At 41.2% G+C, this 19,126-nt stretch overlaps 2 protein-coding genes across 6 annotated transcripts; both read right to left on the bottom strand.

Moving 5' to 3' along the window:
- Window positions 1-6,076: 6,076 nt before the first annotated feature.
- Window positions 6,077-9,974, bottom strand: sb:cb1058 (uncharacterized protein LOC394209 homolog). Of its 2 annotated transcripts, XM_061912862.1 has the most exons (4): window positions 9,379-9,974; window positions 8,137-8,678; window positions 8,008-8,064; window positions 6,504-6,643 (listed from the first exon to the last, which is right to left on the bottom strand). In XM_061912862.1, exons 2-3 carry the CDS (start codon window positions 8,638-8,640, stop codon window positions 8,014-8,016), a joined length of 555 nt encoding a protein of 184 aa, XP_061768846.1. In that variant the 5' UTR covers window positions 8,641-8,678; window positions 9,379-9,974; the 3' UTR covers window positions 6,504-6,643; window positions 8,008-8,013. The 2 variants fall into 2 exon arrangements, with proteins under 2 accessions (XP_061768845.1, XP_061768846.1); XM_061912861.1 differs by lacking the exon at window positions 8,008-8,064 and having other exon boundaries at window positions 6,077-6,643; window positions 8,104-8,678.
- A 140-nt stretch (window positions 9,975-10,114) lies between these two features.
- On the bottom strand, window positions 10,115-19,057 carry b3gat3 (beta-1,3-glucuronyltransferase 3 (glucuronosyltransferase I)). Of its 4 annotated transcripts, none has more exons than XM_061912855.1 (8): window positions 18,914-19,057; window positions 18,436-18,531; window positions 18,114-18,291; window positions 17,865-18,048; window positions 17,638-17,781; window positions 16,851-16,937; window positions 10,676-10,879; window positions 10,115-10,608 (listed from the first exon to the last, which is right to left on the bottom strand). In XM_061912855.1, the coding sequence occupies exons 2-8, from the start codon at window positions 18,515-18,517 to the stop codon at window positions 10,510-10,512; spliced, it is 978 nt and encodes a 325-aa protein (XP_061768839.1). In that variant the 5' UTR covers window positions 18,518-18,531; window positions 18,914-19,057; the 3' UTR covers window positions 10,115-10,509. The 4 variants fall into 4 exon arrangements, with proteins under 4 accessions (XP_061768839.1, XP_061768842.1, XP_061768840.1 ...); XM_061912858.1 differs by having other exon boundaries at window positions 18,436-18,526; window positions 18,918-19,053; XM_061912856.1 differs by having other exon boundaries at window positions 18,918-19,052.
- Window positions 19,058-19,126: the final 69 nt, after the last annotated feature.

The following is a 19,126-nucleotide window of genomic DNA, read 5'->3' as shown; positions in this document are numbered from 1 at the left end:
TATCAATGGCATATCAAAAAAATTTAAATAAAAATGTTATACCTTTTTTTCTATTTGCAATCTTCTGAGGTAAATATAATTTTTTTTCCACAGGCTAATAATAAATTTGAAAATAAAATAACAATAATGAATGAACCAAACATTCAAGCCTTGAAGTAGCAAGAGAAAATGCATGAATAAAACGTTAATTATTGGTCAGTTTGCTGGAAGTTTCCCGGAAGAGTTAGTGCTGCAAGGTGTTGTGGGTATTTGTTCGGTTGTGTTACGGTGCGGATGTTCACCAGACATTTGTTTGTCATTCTTGTTTGGTGTGGGTTCACAGTGTGGCGCATATTTGTAACAGTGGTAAAGTTGTTTATACAGCCACCCTCAGTGTGACCTGTATGGCTGTTGACCAAGTATGCCTTGCATTCACTTGTGCGTGTGTGTAAAAGCCACAAATATTATGTTACACGCTGTTAGTATGGAGGAAAATCGGACGTGACGACAGGTTGTAGAGAACGCTAAAGGCAGTGCCTTAAATGCACGCCCTCAATATAGTTGTCCAGGTGGAAATCGGTAGAAATTCGGGAGAATGGTTACCCCGGGAGATTTTCAGGATGGAAACTGAACTTCGGGAGTCTACCGGGAAAATTAGGAGGGTTGGCAAGTATGAGTATTAGCGGTGAATGCGGTGTTACAGTGGCACCGACGCTGTATAACACCGGCGGGCCAGCTCTAATGCTAAATTGATATTGCGTCAAGGGCCAAATTAAATTACACGGGGGGCCAGAGTTTGACACCCATGCTCGAAAGTAAATATATAACATATAAACAGTAAATATAGTACATATAAATATTTAACCTATTAGGCTACAATTTAAAAGCAATGCCGCCCCATGCACAGCTAACAAATTAGAAAATGAATAACTGGTGAATGACAATTGCATGGCACACAATAATCAGAAATGCGGCCAATATCACATGCAGATATGAGACTTGCAAAAGTACATAAAATACACAGACGACATAAGTAAAGGAAATAAATGAGCTGAAACATACCTAAAAACGAGGCACAATGATGCATTATGTACGTAACAGCTAGCCTAAATAGTATGTTAGCACCGGTTAGCTAGCAGTCATGCACTGACAAAATATGCCTGCTAAGCACGCCAGCAAGTCAATATCAACAAAGCTCACCTTTGTGCATTCATGCACGGCATAAAACGTTTGGTGGACAAAATGACACAAATGAGTAGCATAAAACACATCTTTCTGTGGCAGCATCGATAAAGTTGTACCAGTTTCCATCCAGTTTCTACCGCTCATTCTCTTCGGGGTCGCTGGAACCTATCTCAGCAACAATCGGGCGGAAAGCGGGGTGCAGCCTGGACAAGTCGCCACCTCATCGCAGGACGAGATGAGGCAACACAGACAACATTCACACTCATTCACACACTAGGGCCAATTTAGTGTTGCCGATCAACCTATCCCCAGGTGCATGTCTTTGGAAGTGGGAGGAAGCCGGAGTACCCGGAGGGAACCCACGCAGTCACGGGGAGAACATGCAAACTCCACACAGAAAGATCCCGAGCGCATGATCGAACCCAGGACCTTCGTATTGTGAGGCAGACGCACAAACCCCTCTTCCACCGTGCGGCCATATAAACAAAATATGATGAGCTCAATTAAGTATCGCTGAAATTGGTAGAACAAAACGGCGCTTGCGAAATATTCTCATCAGTGAAGCATGTTTAATACCAATAGTGGGACTTCTAACAATTAGGAAGGTTTGTGTCATGTTTGGTCTCCTCCACAAACGATATTCAAACAAAAAAATTAGTTTTTCTTCATCTTTTTCTATATTCACAAATCTCTGAAAGAGGTCCAGGGAGCTACTAGGGCGCCTGACCCCCAGGAAAGAAGATGGGATGTTCAAAATATAAACTATTCAGCTGTAAGATGAGGGTTTTCATATAATACTTTTTTAAAATGATCAACATTAGCTAAAATTACAGGCAGCGCATCTATTAGTATTATCACTTGATTATAGATTGCTTTAAGACAAACATTAATAAACATTTGTTTTCTGTTTCATACTGACATCATTTTACACTAATGTATGTGTAATATTAATAATTTCTGAATTCGTTAGTTAAAAACAAATTAAGTTGAAATCTCAGGGCATTCAATCGTTTGCAACTGGACTGCTTGGTTTGTTTTGGAAGACACTTTACCTCTCATAGGCTTCATCACTTTGTTTTTATAGACTTAGATTGGGCAGATCTAGTCCAAACGGTTGGTGCCAAAAACCCAAAATATTTACACAGCAAAAACCAGGAGGGTGTGTTGAAATGTGTTGTCTTCGTATAGTGCACGTTTATACCATTTATCAGTTTTAGGGTTGATTTACTGCCATTTTGTTGTTGGTTGATGACATATTGGAGTATACACTCTGGCCCTTTGAATTTAGTTTGGTATTGTTAATCTGTAGATACAATTATCAAAGTACACCCGTCACATGCGCAAATTGACAATTTATTTGCATCATGTCGTATGTTGGGATTAATATTTGCCACAAAATAAATTATTGAGGTCTGTCACACCGCTGCCTCTACACCTGGCTGTTATCTACCGCCCCCCAGGGCCCTATTCGGACTTTATCAAGGAATTCTCAGAGTTTGTTGCTGATCTAGTGACACACGCCGATAATATAATCATAATGGGGGACTTTAATATCCATATGAATACCCCATCGGACCCACCGTGCGTAGCGCTCCAGACTGTAATTGATAGCTGTGGTCTCACACAAATAATAAATGAACCCACGCATCGCAACGGTAATACGATAGACCTAGTGCTTGTCGGGGGTATCACCGTTTCCAAAGTTACGATACTCCCGTATACTAAAGTATTGTCCGATCATTACCTTATAAAATTTGAGGTTCAGACGCATGTTCGTCAAACTAATAATAATAATAACTGCTATAGCAGCCGCAACATTAATACAGCCACAACGACAACTCTTGCTGACCTACTGCCCTCGGTAATGGCACCATTCCCAAAGTATGTGGGCTCTATTGATAACCTCACTAACAACTTTAACGACGCCCTGCGCGAAACCATTGATAACATAGCACCGCTAAAGTTAAAAAAGGCTCCAAAAAAGCGCACCCCGTGGTTTACAGAAGAAACTAGAGCTCAGAAATTATTATGTAGAAAGCTGGAACGCAAATGGCGCACGACTAAACTTGAGGTGCACCATCAAGCATGGAGTGATGGTTTAATAACTTATAAACGCATGCTTACCTTAGCTAAAGCTAAATATTACTCAAATCTCATCCACCGTAATAAAAACGATCCTAAATTTTTGTTTAGTACGGTAGCATCGCTAACCCAACAAGGGACTCCTTCCAGTACCTCCACCCACTCAGCTGATTAATTTATGCAATTCTTTAGTAAGAAAATTGAAGTCATTAGAAAGGAGATTAAAGACAATGCGTCCCAGCTACAACGGGGTTCTATTAACACTGATACGATGGTATATACGGCGGATACTGCCCTCCAAAATAGTTTCTCTCGTTTTGAGGAAATAACATTAGAGGAATTGTTACAACGTGTAAATGGAATAAAACAGACAACATGTTTACTTGACCCTCTTCCTGGGAAACTGATCAAGGAGCTCTTTGTATTATTAGGTCCATCAGTGCTAAATATTATAAACGTATCACTCTCCTCGGGCACTGTTCCCCTAGCATTCAAAAAAGCGGTTATTCATCCTCTTCTTAAAAGACCTAACCTCGATCCTGACCTCTTGGTAAACTACCGACCGGTGTCTCACCTTCCCTTTATTTCAAAAATCCTTGAACAAATTGTTGCGGAGCAGTTAAATGAACACTTAGTGTCTAACAATCTATGTGAAACCTTTCAATCCGGTTTCAGGGCAAATCACTCCACGGAGACAGCCCTCGCAAAAATGACTAATGATCTATTGCTAACGATGGATTCTGATGCGTCATCTATGTTGCTGCTCCTCGATCTTAGCGCTGCTTTCGATACCGTCGATCATAATATTTTATTAGAACGTATCAAAACACGAATTGGTATGTCAGACTTAGCCCTGTCTTGGTTTAACTCTTATCTTACTGATAGGATGCAGTGTGTCTCCCATAACAATGTGACCTCGGACTACGTTAAGGTAACGTGTGGAGTTCCCCAGGGTTCGGCCCTTGGCCCTACACTCTTCAGCATCTACATGCTGCCGCTAGGTGACATCATACGCAAATACGGTATTAGCTTTCACTGTTATGCTGATGACACCCAACTCTACATGCCCTTAAAGCTGACCAACACGCCGGATTGTAGTCAGCTGGAGGCGTGTCTTAATGAAATTAAACAATGGATGTCCGCTAACTTTTTGCAACTCAACGCCAAAAAAACGGAAATGCTGATTATCGGTCCTGCTAGACACCGAACTCTATTTAATAATACAACTCTAACATTTGACAACCAAACAATTAAACAAGGCGACACGGTAAAGAATCTGGGTGTTATCTTCGACCCAACTCTCTCCTTTGAGGCACACATTAAAAGCGTTACTAAAACGGCCTTCTTTCATCTCCGTAATATCGCTAAAATTCGCTCCATTCTGTCCACTAAAGACGCTGAGATCATTATCCATGCGTTTGTTACGTCTCGCCTCGACTACTGTAACGTATTATTTTCGGGTCTCCCCATGTCTAGCATTAAAAGATTACAGTTGGTACAAAATGCGGCTGCTAGACTTTTGACAAGAACAAGAAAGTTTGATCACATTACGCCTGTACTGGCTCACCTGCACTGGCTTCCTGTGCACTTAAGATGTGACTTTAAGGTTTTACTACTTACGTATAAAATACTACACGGTCTAGCTCCATCCTATCTTGCCGATTGTATTGCACCATATGTCCCGGCAAGAAATCTGCGTTCAAAGGACTCCGGCTTGTTAGTGATTCCCAAAGCCCAAAAAAAGTCTGCGGGCTATAGAGCGTTTTCCGTTCGGGCTCCAGCACTCTGGAATGCCCTCCCGGTAACAGTTCGAGATGCCACCTCAGTAGAAGCATTTAAGTCTCACCTTAAAACTCATTTGTATACTCTAGCCTTTAAATAGACTCCCTTTTTAGACCAGTTGATCTGCCGTTTCTTTTCTTTTTCTTCTATATCCCACTCTCCCTTGTGGAGGGGGTCCGGTCCGATCCGGTGGCCATGTACTGCTTGCCTGTGTATCGGCTGGGGACAGCTCTGCGCTGATCCGCCTCCGCTTGGGATGGTTTCCTGCTGGCTCCGCTGTGAACGGGACTGTCGCTGCTGTGTTGGATCCGCTTTGGACTGCACTCTCGCGACTGTGTTGGATCCATTGTGGATTGAACTTTCACAGTATCATGTTAGACCCGCTCGACATCCATTGCTTTCCTCCTCTCTAAGGTTCTCATAGTCATCATTGTCACCGACGTCCCACTGGGTCATTATTGTCACCGATGTCCCACTGGGTGTGAGTTTTCCTTGCCCTTATGTGGGCCTACCGAGGATGTCGTGGTAGTTTGTGCAGCCCTTTGAGACACTAGTGATTTAGGGCTATATAAGTAAACATTGATTGATTGATTGATATTGTGTATTCAAATAAGCAGCAGTTTGACAATATACGGTAGATTGTTTACAGAGTACAGCAAACGTTGACACTTTTGTTGAAATATTCAAAATGTTAAGTGCAAGAAAATAATTAATTTTGGTAGGGAATTTTATCTATAACGCATGTTATACTTCAAGTGGAGGAGACACGCAAGACAAAATTAAAATGTAACTAAAAACTAATAGTAAAAATTATTGTATAGAATCAATAAAAAAAAGGAGAAACCTAAAGGGACTTCCTAAAAAATTATTTGATTGAAAATAAAGGGAACATTCTTCCTATACCCAAGAAAGACATTATATCACTCCATGAGCTCAGTTCAAATTTCAGTGGGTATTTTGCAGCAGATTCTTAAAAACTGAAAAGCAGTCCTGTCATAGAGAGCAGAGATTCTATAACTGGTACGTGGTATCCCAAAGAATCACTTGATTAAAGTACAGTTTTTTATTTTCCCATATTCAAACCGGGTAATGTTATAGCATCCAGAGAAATGTGTTTTACAAAACAGTTTCTGCGTTTTTATACACAAATACATCCTTTGGGTGCCTCCTCTGCATGCACCCAATTGATAATTAGCATATAGTAGCTGCAATTGTCACCAATTAAGGCCATTTGGAAAATAGCAATAGTCCACCAATCAGTCATTGCTTTTTAATGGGAAAACATCAACAATGTTTAGTGTTTTCATAGCGTTAAACCCAATAAAGCTCTTTAAAGTGGAGCTGATGTAGCTAGAGCATTAATAAAGACATTAAATAGAATAAATAATTAACATTTCAAAAGCCTCACATTTCAACAACAGCACCAGGAAAAACTGCATTGTCAATTTAAGGTCCAAACTGTTAAGAGCGTCTACTGAAACTCCGCCAACACCAAGTTGTGCTGATGTTTCTTCTTAGATGATGGCGAAAAAGATGAGTTGACAGGCGTGAGGGTGACGCTGTAGATGTTGGCCACGAATGCCTCCCAGCCTCGGCGAAAAGCTCGGTCCAAAGCCTGAGGAATGACAACAAGGTTAAGGAATAGATTGTAGTTAATACATCATCGCGGCTGACTGCTGAGTGGAATGTTCACGATGTGGACTTAGTAGGCGAGTCCACACAGCCAACGATGCGTGCGGCGCAGGAATGTCGCTCGCCGCTGTGTACCCAACATGTGACTCATTAAAGGGTACGGAAGCTTTATCATTTACAGGTCATTAAACATGACATTACAGAAAAATGGTCGCCCAACATGGCCGGTGGACTTGGACCATGCAGGTGGAATGTTATTAACACACATTGACCGCACAGGGAATAATAGTCCACAACTTTATTACTCACAACTGTCTTATGTAACCTTAAAGGGTTTAAAGTTTACCAATGGGACACTGGAATTCATTAAATGACCTCCACCATGGAGTTTCTCTGATAACTTTGCGTCTATAGACTTTGGTCTGAACCTCATTTTTCGTTACATTTAGTTGGAAGCCTGGTGAAGTCTTAAGGATGATATTTAGCATTAGTGGCGGCACGGTGGTAAGGGGTTAGTAGGCCTGCCTCACAGTCAGAGGAGCTGGTTTGAATCTCTACTGGAACATTTGTCTGTAGTTTGCATGTTCTCACCGCCCTATAGAGTGGCTTCATCCCACATCCCAAAAACATCAATGTTTACAGTAAATATTTACCAGGATTTCACAGCAATTAAAAGTGTTCTTTCACAATACAATACTGTTAAAGGAGAAGTGAACCCTGTAACATTACAATAAATGACTATAAAAAAAATACGATATCATATTTCACAACAATTACCCATTATTATAGAATCAGAGTCCTCTGTAATATCATAGCAAAATACTGTAACTTCAAACTTGATTTTTCACTAAAGGTGTACTGTAGACCAGGTTGCACTCTTGTAAAGTTAAAGTACCAATGATTGGCACACACACACACTAGGTGTGGCGAAATTATTCTCTGCATTTGACCCATCACCCCTGATCACCCCCTGGGAGGTGAGGGGAGCAGTGGGCAGCAGCGGTGCCGCGCCCGGGAATAATTTTTGGTGACAGTAAGTGGGGAAGTATGCTGCTAAACTGAGAGCGTAATTAACTATAAAAATACATTTGTGAGGTTAGTTGTAATTTTATTGTAATTAACTATAACACCCCAGCTCTGCAGTTACAGTAAATTGCTGAAAAGATATTTCACAGTAAATGTTACTGTAAAAATAATGCCATTATTTGCAATAAATTTACAATGAAAACATCTACAGTGGAGATAAATTGTCCTTATGTGTGGATGTACTGTATTTGTTATGTGTATGTATAACATATATTTTCTGTAATTGACTGGCAACCAGTCTGGGATGACCCAGCCTCTCACCCCAAGTCAGGTGGGATAGGCTCCAGCTCCCCCATGATCTTGATGAGGACAAGCAATCTAAGAAATAAGTGGATGGATTTAGCATGCGTGTCTCACCTTGCGATACATTTTCATCGTGTTCTTCTTTACCACTTTCATCCCTTCCTCTTGCTCTCTCTTCATCCTCATTTGGTCTTGGATCAATACCTGGTTGTCAGCATCCTCCCGGCACGCGAGATGCACAGGGAGGGTCTCCTCTTTCATGGCCACCTCCAGGACGTGGCTGGGGGGCCTCTTGTCTCTGTGTGACTTCTCCTGAGAGCTTCCCTGCTTATGCCTCCTCCTGGAACTCCTCTGCCACTTGCCACTGCTCCGCTGACTGGGCGCAGTGCACAGTAGCGTCTGGCCATCGTCTTCCATCGGTAGAAACACCCGCATGTTCTCCACCTCATCTTTCTCGCTTACATGCACAACATCTTCGCCACACTCCATCACATCCCACTCGGTCACATTCTCATTCACAAACTCCACCTCCAGGGGCGCCCTTTCAGGCTCATCCAGGCGACCATAGAAGCCACCAGATTTGTCCAGGAACTTGGGAGCTCGAATTGAACCTCGCACTGAATTTTTCTTAGAATTCTTGCCAATGGTCATATTCAAGCTTGGCTGGGTTCACTTCTCCTTCTTTCGGTCTGAGGGAGAGATTAGTTTAGTGTGGTTACATAATCTACCACAGTCTCCAGTCTCAAAAGGTACGGTCATTTCAATATGGAAAGATGTAAGGGACGGAGACAAATACAAACAAACTGTTTTTTGATTCTGTGTCTTACAAAGGATTCTTGTTTTCCAGCAAAGATAACAAAATGTTTTGTAAATGACCAACAAAGTTCACTCTTTGATATTAAAAAGCCTTTTTAGATGTGCGACTTGCAGTAGAGAACATGTTTACGTGTTGTAAATCATTAGCCACAATGATTACCATAAATAAACAGACATACAGGCTGGATAAATACTAATAATAAACTTGAACCTGATTGATGAATGACATAACCTATCACATATTCAGTAAATTATGTGAATCATTCAGCAAAATAACTTCGTATTTATGTGAACTGTATGGATATTTATTTGTTCATTCATATTTTTGTTTAAGATTGAAAAAGGAAGTGAACAATTGTGTTAGAAATTATTTCCAACCGGGAAAGGGGTGGGATTACATAAGTTTAGGTACATGTTAAAAAGGTAGCTTTTACTTTGTGTCAGGTTTAACCTATAACTTATTCAAACAGAAAAAAAGCATGTAAAACATAGCGTGCAAGAACAGAGGCTGGACAATGACCAACTAGAGTACTAATACTTTTATAATAAAGCAAACATCTTAATAAGACTTACCTGAGCTGTAGGATGTGTGAGAGGTTCAGTGATTCATTGGTGTGTCTGCAAGTGGGATGGCTTGGCTCTTAGAACAGAGGATACTCCCCTTAAACACGTACGCTCACACGCAGACACAGAGGCTGCCCCTACTCCATGTCGTCACAACACACACAATCGTATCTTTTCACACCAACTTCTTTATCCATAAACTCTAGCAAATACGGGTTGAGGAAGTGAGAGAAATGTAATCCGAATCATGTTCACTTTTAAGCAAGCTGTGGACTACAATAACAAAAAAATACTTATTGTTCCAAAGGAATGTAATCTTCTGCTCGAAAGAGTCAATATTATGCCAGGGTGGGTCACATGCACGCACACACATTTAATGAACACAATTTAGTATGACTACACTGCACCTTCTATGAACGCTTTGTAGCTGTCGATCTAACTGGCCCAGCAAAACCCCTTATCTGGATGCTGGGAGTTTGTTTCCGTGGCGCCCATCAAACAGGCCTAAGCTTGGATAATGTTGACGATGATCCTGAGGGCAGAAAGAGAAGACTATGTGAGTCAGTGTTAGGTCGGACTGATAAGATAACCTAAGAACGAGTCATGACTCAGCAGTACAGTTGTATGGGTCGATGCTTTTAAAATACTCTCTTTTACATACAAACATTAGTTTGAGCCGTTAAACTTACTTGGGGATGAAAGAGTTGTCACCTACAAAGTATCAGTAAAAGAACAATTAAATATATATTGTTTGGCAAACTTTATTGTCACAAACAATGTACAATGTCAGGTACAAATACTACAGCCACGATAACATAACATACTGTACAGAGGGACCTTTTTTGGTGTCTTCAAACATTTGCCTTGAATAAATCTAATACATTCACCTTCCTGTAACCTCTTGAGCGCTTGTATTGTAAACCTAAGTGGTAAAAAAGTTGTATTTTAGGCAGGCGTGTGTCATGCAAAAACCAAGGAATGTTTTAATCATAAATCCATTTCAATGATGAATGAAGGTAGTTATGTCCCTTTAAGTCCAAATTTGTGCGTGATAGCGTTACCCTAAACCTGCTCGTTTTCTTCCGAGTGAATAAAAACCCTACAATAAATATCCAGTTTAAATGTACATGATTGTGCTCCTCAGACCTCCACGTCGGGGTCTGAGCCCAGACCCTGAGCCTGCAGGGCCTCCTCTCGCTTCATCTTGGGCTTTTCTGTCCGTGTGTGCCACACCAGCACCTGTGCACAAAAAAAACGTAAGACAAGGATACACGCACTGAAAAACCCGTAAAACACAAACACTCACGAGGGAACACTTGTCTGCTTTGGGCTCAAGCTGGTCGATGGTGACAAGGCCCTGCAGGAAACTGCTCTCCAGAAAGCCTATGGGTGCCATGCTGTCGAACCTGGAATCCGGATTAGCCAAAACCAGTCTAAGGGACACGGCAAACCCGGCCATGTCTATAGGGAAGGGACGACTGGGATTCCAGCCGGTGTGAAAGCGCACCACCTAAAACCATTCCCCCCCAAAAATATGTATTGTTGGTCATAGACACTTTCAGTCTAATGTGAGACTCTGCAGGCAAACAAATATAACTCCCCCACCTGTGTGTGTAAGGCCTACACATCACTAAAGACAACTTTGTAGAAAAAAACTAAACAAAAAAAAAACAAAAAAAAACGGTTTTGCTACACATTTTAAATCATCAAACTGCCAAATAGCACTCAGCTACAAAAGTAGAAGTTGGATAATGTTTTAGTTTAGCTAATCGGCTAACTTAGCATGAGGTTGCTAATATGTAAGTGTAACGTTAGCAATGTCTGCGATGAGGTGACGACTAGTCCAGGGTGTACCCCGCCTTCCGCCCGATTGTAGCTGAAATAGGCACCAGCGCTCTTCGTGACCCCAAAGGGAATAAGCGGTAGGAAACGGACGGATGGATGGGCGTTAGCAATGTAGCTTACATAGCTATGCTAGTCTTGCTAACGTGTCTGTCCTCCTATCCCACTCCTTGAAGGGGACCTATGATGATTTTCTTTTTTTTCCCAATTTATAAATGTTCTTACAGTGTTAGATTTTAAACAATGTCAAAGCATCATATCATAACGTTCATGCATTTGGTAGTGAGCTTGCACGCAGTTTTAGATGCCTCTGAACGCTGAGTTTTGTAGTCTTTTTCAAACAATGGGCCATTTGTGATGTCACACTTTGACGGACGTACTTATGTGGACATTCTAGTAAATGCTCTCGGCCAGCATCCTCCCCCTTTGCTGTGCCGAGACTGACTCTCGGCGGCTCTGATGTCTAGAAAATAAAAATATTGCCATGTTTATTTGTCCACATTTTACAGAATTGCATTGTCAACATGGGCCAATACAACACAATTGATTTAGCTCCTAGGCTCAAACGCAACTTGGATTTGAGGGCCCACAAGAGAAGATACTGTTTGATAAATTATTTTCATTTAATCATGGCATGCACAGAATAACAATGATGTGCAACATGAAGTGAGCCAAATGCTGGTAAATGCAGCTTTTCATGATGCCAGCTCTTGTGTTGATCCCAGAGTGAGAAGGTGTACCTAATGTTGTGACCGCTGAATACACAATTCTTTGTGAAGTTTATTTCATTTTTATTCTGAACAAAAAAATAGCGGTGAAGATTACAATAAAATCTGATAGATTTGTAGAGGGTAAATTGTGGAAAGGTTCTTTTGCATCTAAAGAGACTGTCCCGCAAAATTAACCTCTTGCAGATATAACAAGACATAAAATAAAAATTTACACAAAAATCATATCCATCCATTTTCTACCAGTTGTCCCTAACAGCATAGGTCTCCTTTAATGTTACATTATTGTGATGTATGTACTGTGTGGCAGTGGTTCCCAAACTTTTCACACAATAAACCCACATCTGTAAGAACACAGTAAAACATTGTACTATAAATCGTTTCTCACCTGTAAATGTAATTGATTATTAAATAATGATTAGGGGTGCAGGTTACCCACAGTACAAAGAGTAGGTTTTTGGTTCAGTTTTAGACAAGCTGTTTGTTTCTCTGCCAAAGCATTGTCTTTTTTTTCTTACCAGCAAACACTGCAATTTGCATTACAAACCCCGTTTCCATATGAGTTGGAAAATTGTGTTGGATGTAAATATAAACGGAATACAATGATTTGCAAATCATGTTCAACCCATATTCAGTTGAATATGCTACAAAGACAACATACAGTGGGGCAAAAAAAGTATTTAGTCATCCACCGATTGTGCAAGTTCTCCCACTTAAAATGATGACAGAGGTCTGTAACTTTCATCATACGTACACTTCAACTGTGAGAGTCAGAATGTGAAAAAAAATACAGGAATTCACATTGTAGGAATTTTAAAGAATTTATTTGTAAATTATGGTGGAAAATAGGTATTTGGTCACTTCAAACAAGGAAGCTCTCAGGCTCTCACAGACCTGTAACTTTCTTCTTTACGAAGCTCTTCTGTCCTCCACTCGTTACCTGTATTAATGGAACATGTTTGAACTCGTTATCAGTATAAAAGACACCTGTCCACAGCCTCAAACAGTCAGACTCCAAACTCCACTATGGCCAAGACCAAAGAGCTGTCAAAGGACACCAGGAAAAAAATTGTAGACCTGCACCAGATTGGGAAGACTGAATCTACAATAGGCAAGCAGCTTGGTGTGAAAAAATCAACTGTGGGAGCAATTATCAGAAAATGGAAGACATACAAGACCACTGATAATCTCCCTCGATCTGGGGCTCCACGCAAGGTCTCATCCCGTGGGGTCAAAATGATCGTGAGAATGGCGAGCAAAAATCCCAGAACCACACGGGGGGACCTGGTGAATGACCTGCAGAAAGCTGGGACCAAAGTAACAAAGGTTATTATCAGTACCACACTACGCCGACAGGGAATCAAATCCTGCAGTGCCAGACGTGTCCCTCTGCTTAAGCCAGTGCATGTCCAGGCCCGTCTGAAGTTTGCCAGAGAGCACATGGATGATACAGCAGAGGATTGGGAGAATGTCATGTGGTCAGATGAAACAAAAATATAACTTATTGGTATAAACTCAAATCGTCGTGTTTGGAGGAAGAAGAATACTGAGTTGCATCCCAAGAACACCAAACCTACTGTGAAGCATGGGGGTGGAAACATCATGCTTTGGGGCTGTTTTTCTGCTAAGGGGACAGGACGACTGATCCGTGTTAAGGAAAGAATGAATGGGGCCATGTATCGTGAGATTTTGAGCCAAAACCTCCTTCAATCAGTGAGAGCTTTGAAGATGAAACGTGGCTGGGTCTTCCAGCATGACAATGATCCCAAACACACCGCCCGGGCAACAAAGGAGTGGCTCTGTAAGAAGCATTTGAAAGTCCTGGAGTGGCCTAGCCAGTCTCCAGACCTCAACCCCATAGAAAATCTGTGGAGGGAGTTGAAAGTCTGTGTTGCTCGGCGACAGCCAAAAAACATCACTGCTCTCGAGAAAATCTGCATAGAGGAATGGGCCAAAATACCAGCTATTGTGTGTGCAAACCTGGTAAAGACCTATAGTTATTGTTTGACCTCTTTTATTGCCAACAAAGGTTATATTACAAAGTATTGAGTTAAATTTTTGTTATTGACCAAACACTTATTTTCCACCATATTTTACAAATAAATTATTTAAAATCCTACAATGTGAATTCCTGGATTTTTTTTTCACATTCTGTCTCTCAGAGTTGAAGTGTACCTATGATGAAAATTACAGACCTCCGTCATCATTTTAAGTAGGAGAACTTGCACAATCGGTGGCTGACTAAATACTTTTTTGCCCCACTGTATTTGATGTTCAAACTGATAAACATTTTTTTTTTGTGCAAATAATCATTAACTTTAGAATTTGATGCCAGCAACACGTGCCCGAGATCATCTAAGATGGACTGATGCAGAGTGGAAAAGTGTTCTGTGGTCTGACTAGTCCACATTTCAAATTGTTTTTGGAAATTTTGGACATTGTGTCATCCGGACCAAAGGGGAAGCGAACCATCCAGAATGTTATCGATGCAAAGTTCAAAAGCCAGCATCTGTGATGGTGTGAGGGTGCATCTGTGAAGGCACCATTAATGCTGAAAGGTACATACAGGTTTTGGAACAACATATGCTGCCATCTAAGCGCCGTCTTTTTCATGGACGCCCCTGCTTATTTCAGCAAGAAAATGCCAAGCCACATTCAGCACGTGTTACAACAGCGTGGCTTCGTAAAAAATGAGTGCGGGTACTTTCCTGGGCCGCCTGCAGTCCAGACCTGTCTCCCATCGAAAATGTGTGGCGCATTATGAAGTAGGGCTGGACGATATATCGATATATATGATATATCGCGGGTTTGTCTCTGTGCGATATAGAAAATGACTATCGGAATATTCGAGTATACGTTCTCACGCAGTTGCTTTTAGCTGCGGGCATTACACTACAGGCTCTTCTCACTCTTTCCTGTCTCTCCTTCTCACAGACAAGCAGGCGCAAAAAATTACACACGTCACATACTGTCACGTCATACGTCACATACGTATACGCCCCCGCCCAGCTGAGAGGTAGCAGACTGGGTAACGTTAGCTGTGATGCTAACGTAGCCGTACGAGTCGTAATACGAGAGAAAGATGGTGCGGATCTGCTATCAAATGAAGGAAGACTTAATTCCCAATAAAAACAGCAGGAGGTACATCGTCTGGCGATGGTTAGGCTTCAAGTGGGAATATGTCGAACAGACAACCGTAATTTGTCAAGTGTGGGGCAAAAGCTTTGCTATAAAAAGTAGCATTACTGCTAATATGTAGCATCATTTGAAAAGTCACTCGCTAGAGACTTAAGTTAAGTTAAAGTACCAATGATTGTCACACACACACTAGGTGTGGCGAAATTGTCCTCTGCATTTGACCCATCACCTTGTTCACCCCCTGGGAGGTGAGGGGAGCAGTGGGCAGCAGCGATGCCGTGCTCAGGAATCTTTTGTGGAGATCTAACCACCCGTTCCAACCCTTGATGCTGTGTGCCAAGCCAGGAGGTAATGGGTCCCATTTTTATAGTCTTTGGTATGACTCGGCCGGGGTTTGAACTCCCAACCTACCAATCTCAGGGCGGACACTCTAACCACTAGGCCACTGAGTATGTCAAAGGAAGAGAATTTAATAACGTTCGTAGTAACCTACCACATAGAGAAGGACAAATACTATTTGATTTCCTATTATGCAGCTCATTCTTATTTGACACTTAAAGTGTCTCCGACAATCTTGCACTTTCTGTTTAAGAAATGACATGAATATTTGTGCCACTGTTTAATAACTTTAATAAATACACTTTTGGTTGATTGACATAGTTGTGATTTCCCTCTCTGCATGAAAGTTTAGAAGTATTAGATATGATTGCAGTATGAAGAAAAAGGTTTTAATGCAGACACAGAATCATCATACTGCTGTGATTATAGGTATCAAGTGTTCATTCAAGGCCAAGGCAAAATATCGTAATATATATCGTATATCGCGATATGGCCTAAAAATATCGAGATATTAAAAAAAGGCCATATCGCCTAGCCTTATTATGAAGCATAATATACGACAGCGGAGACCCCGGACTGTTGAACGACTGAAGCTCTACATAAAAGAATGGGAAAGAATTCCACTTTCAAAGCTTCAACAATTAGTTTACTCAGTTCCCAAACGTTTATTGAGTGTTGTTAAAAGAAAAGGTGATGTAACACAGTGGTGAACATGCCCTTTCCCAACTACTTTGGCTTGTCCGTCAGTCTACCCCTGGGCAGCTGTGGCTACAGATGTAGCTTACCACCACCAGGTGTGAATGAATGATGGGTTCCAACTTCTCTGTGAGCGCTTTGAGTATCTAATAATAGAAAAGCGCGATGTAAATCTAATCCATTATTATTATTATTATTATTATGTGTTGCAGCCATGAAATTCTAAGTTAATTATTATTTGCAAAAAAAAAAAGTGTTAAGGACATCAAATATGTTGTCTTTGTAGTGCATTCAATTGAATATGGTTTGAAAATGATTTTAAAATCATTGTATTCCGTTTATATTTACATCTACATACAATTTCCCAACTCATATGGAAACGGGGTTTGTATATTAAAAAGCACTGGTGAACTGAAATACTGTAAGACTTTTTGTTCAAGGTAAAAGTTACGGAACACAATGGTAAATTGCCTTTAATTATGTGACTACTTGTATACAGCAGTGCTTCTCAAATGGTTTGACTGCGAGACCCACCATCACACCTGTTAGCAAATAGTGACTCAAACTGTGAATTCTGATTTTTTTCCTCATCTCTATCTCACTTGTCTTCATCAATTCTTGGCAACAAAAGTGCTGCTTCGAGTACAGGTGTACTTAATATTGTGGCCAGGGAAACACATTTTTTTTTATCAGTGGATTTCCTACCCCCCCTCAATCCAGAGCTATAAAAGCACTGACCTTTCCTCCTTCCACCACAGGCTTCTCGTACTTCATTCCTCCAACCAGTCCCACAGGCCACACCGACACACGCTGCGTGTTCCTCATCTGGAACGACAACATACAATCATCAAGAAGAAACATGAATTGGAGATCATGTGGACTTGGAAACCAACAAAAAAACAAAAACAAAAAAACTAGTCATTATCATATGTTATACTTGTTCTAAAATTACTATTTATCCATCAAATATGCGGTTGACAGTTGGACTATGTAACCCAGTGGTCCCCAACCACCGGGCCGCGTCCCAGTACCGGGCCGTGGCCTGATTAGTACCGGGCCGCAGAAGAATTTTTTTTATAAAAAAAAAAATATATATATATATATTTGTTTTTTTATTAAATCAACATAAAAAACACATTATACACTTACAAATAGTGCACCAACCACAAAAAACGTCCCTTTTTCATGACAAAGAATAATTAAAAAAAAAAAAGAATAAAAAAGGACACCCCCCCGGGGCGCGGGACAAATTATTAAGCGTTGACCGGTCCGCGGATACAAAAAGGTTGGGGACCACTGATGTAACCAACATATATAACCAGCATACAAATTGATTGTAAATCAGGGGTGGGACATGGATAAGCATTCTTGCTTTTTCCCCGTATACCTTTTCGATGGGTGCCATTGCATGTCTGTCAAATTACAAAGAGTGATGAAGTGTTGTTATATGTCCGTCGGCCGAAATAAATAAATTAATTAATTCATCATCCATAAGAAGCCAGGTGACGACTTCCCATGCTTGTACCTCGTCAAATAGCTGCAGGCTGTATGTGTTGTCATCATCAGCAAAATAAACCACCCCCTGCTGGCTCTGTGCACCCTCTCTGAGCCAGCGCAGGGCCTCGTTCCTCTGTTCCACCCCACGAGGTTTCTTCCATCTGGGGTCGCCCTGCGAAGGAAGGTACAAAGGCATTGTGTTACACACATGAGGAAGGCGGTTGGCTGTGTGCAAATCTTATATAAAAGGCCAACCTCCTGCAGCTTGTTCTCTTTTGCGGTGACTACATTAAGGTGAGTGTAGGACAAGCCACTTTTTGCCAAAAGGTCACGCACGAGCGATGTCTTGTGCTGGGAGTCTTCTACTACAACCCAGTGTAGCTGGGGAACGTGTAGGAACGTGTGGGACAAGCGGGTCAGCTCGGCCTTTTGCACCGGCCTTGACGGAAAAGAAAGGACCGAATGTGTTGAATCAATGAGATTGAGAATTTTTTGATAGGTTACCTGGTGTATGTGGGAGTGATGACAAAAATGGTGGGGATGGAGGCCTTGGCTGGCTGGTTTTGGGATTGTTTGGTCTCCTCTGATTTAATTTGCTCCTGGAGGCGGTGTAGCTCCCCTCGCAGTCGAGATATAGCACGCTCTTTGGGAAGGTTGTGCTCTCTGCAGTCGCAACGTTGACCTGAGGACAAAACACAATTAAGTTGATCAGATTTGCTGCAATGTATCCAAGAAGGCGAGTTCAGCAAGTATGTCCACAAACAGGACAGACCAGATGGTGTTCATTCTCACGTCCTACCAGCAAACACACCAACAGGTTGCTTACCGAGTTGCATGAGTGCATAGATGAGCCCCAGGAGAGAAACCATGAAGTACAGCACAAATACGGTCTTCAGCCTCATCCTCATTGTTGCTCTCTAAACTTTGCAGGAATATACATCAAATATAGTATAAGATAGAGTGTACATATTGTATTATAAAATGCACTCACAAGCTGTGTTACAAAGAGTAAAACATTTGTTATTGCACCCCAGACTCACCCTTTTTAAGTGAATGCACACAGATTTAATGCAAGCTGTTTTTTATCTTAAATTTCAAAACAAAACAATCATAGCTTGTTCTGATGACTTCAGTTATCGCACTGAATGTTCATTTATGATTAAGTGCTTTAAAATATGTTTTCAAAGGTGAATGACAATCACGAGGACATGAATATTTTAATCGACGGCTAATTTGTGCTATCTTAAGAACGTTAGTTCGAGCGGGTCACGGTCTAGAATAAACCATTAAACAAAATATCATACCTACTGTTGGTCAATGCTGTCCGTCAAATATTTAAAACGTTCAAGTCATTATTTTAATGAGGGAATAATGGCTCACGTATTTGGTTTGGGTTGTAGCAATATACACACCGCTTCCTGAATTGGTGCCACACGTTAAAGCGCTCCCCCAAAACAGTACTACATCGACATTAGTTCCACATGAAACAAGAGGTAAACATTTGATAATATTTCAAG

The sequence above is a fragment of the Nerophis ophidion genome, linkage group LG10, assembly GCF_033978795.1.
Source record: "Nerophis ophidion isolate RoL-2023_Sa linkage group LG10, RoL_Noph_v1.0, whole genome shotgun sequence".
NCBI lineage: Eukaryota > Metazoa > Chordata > Actinopteri > Syngnathiformes > Syngnathidae > Nerophis > Nerophis ophidion.
This window is presented reverse-complemented; position numbering and strand designations above follow the sequence as displayed.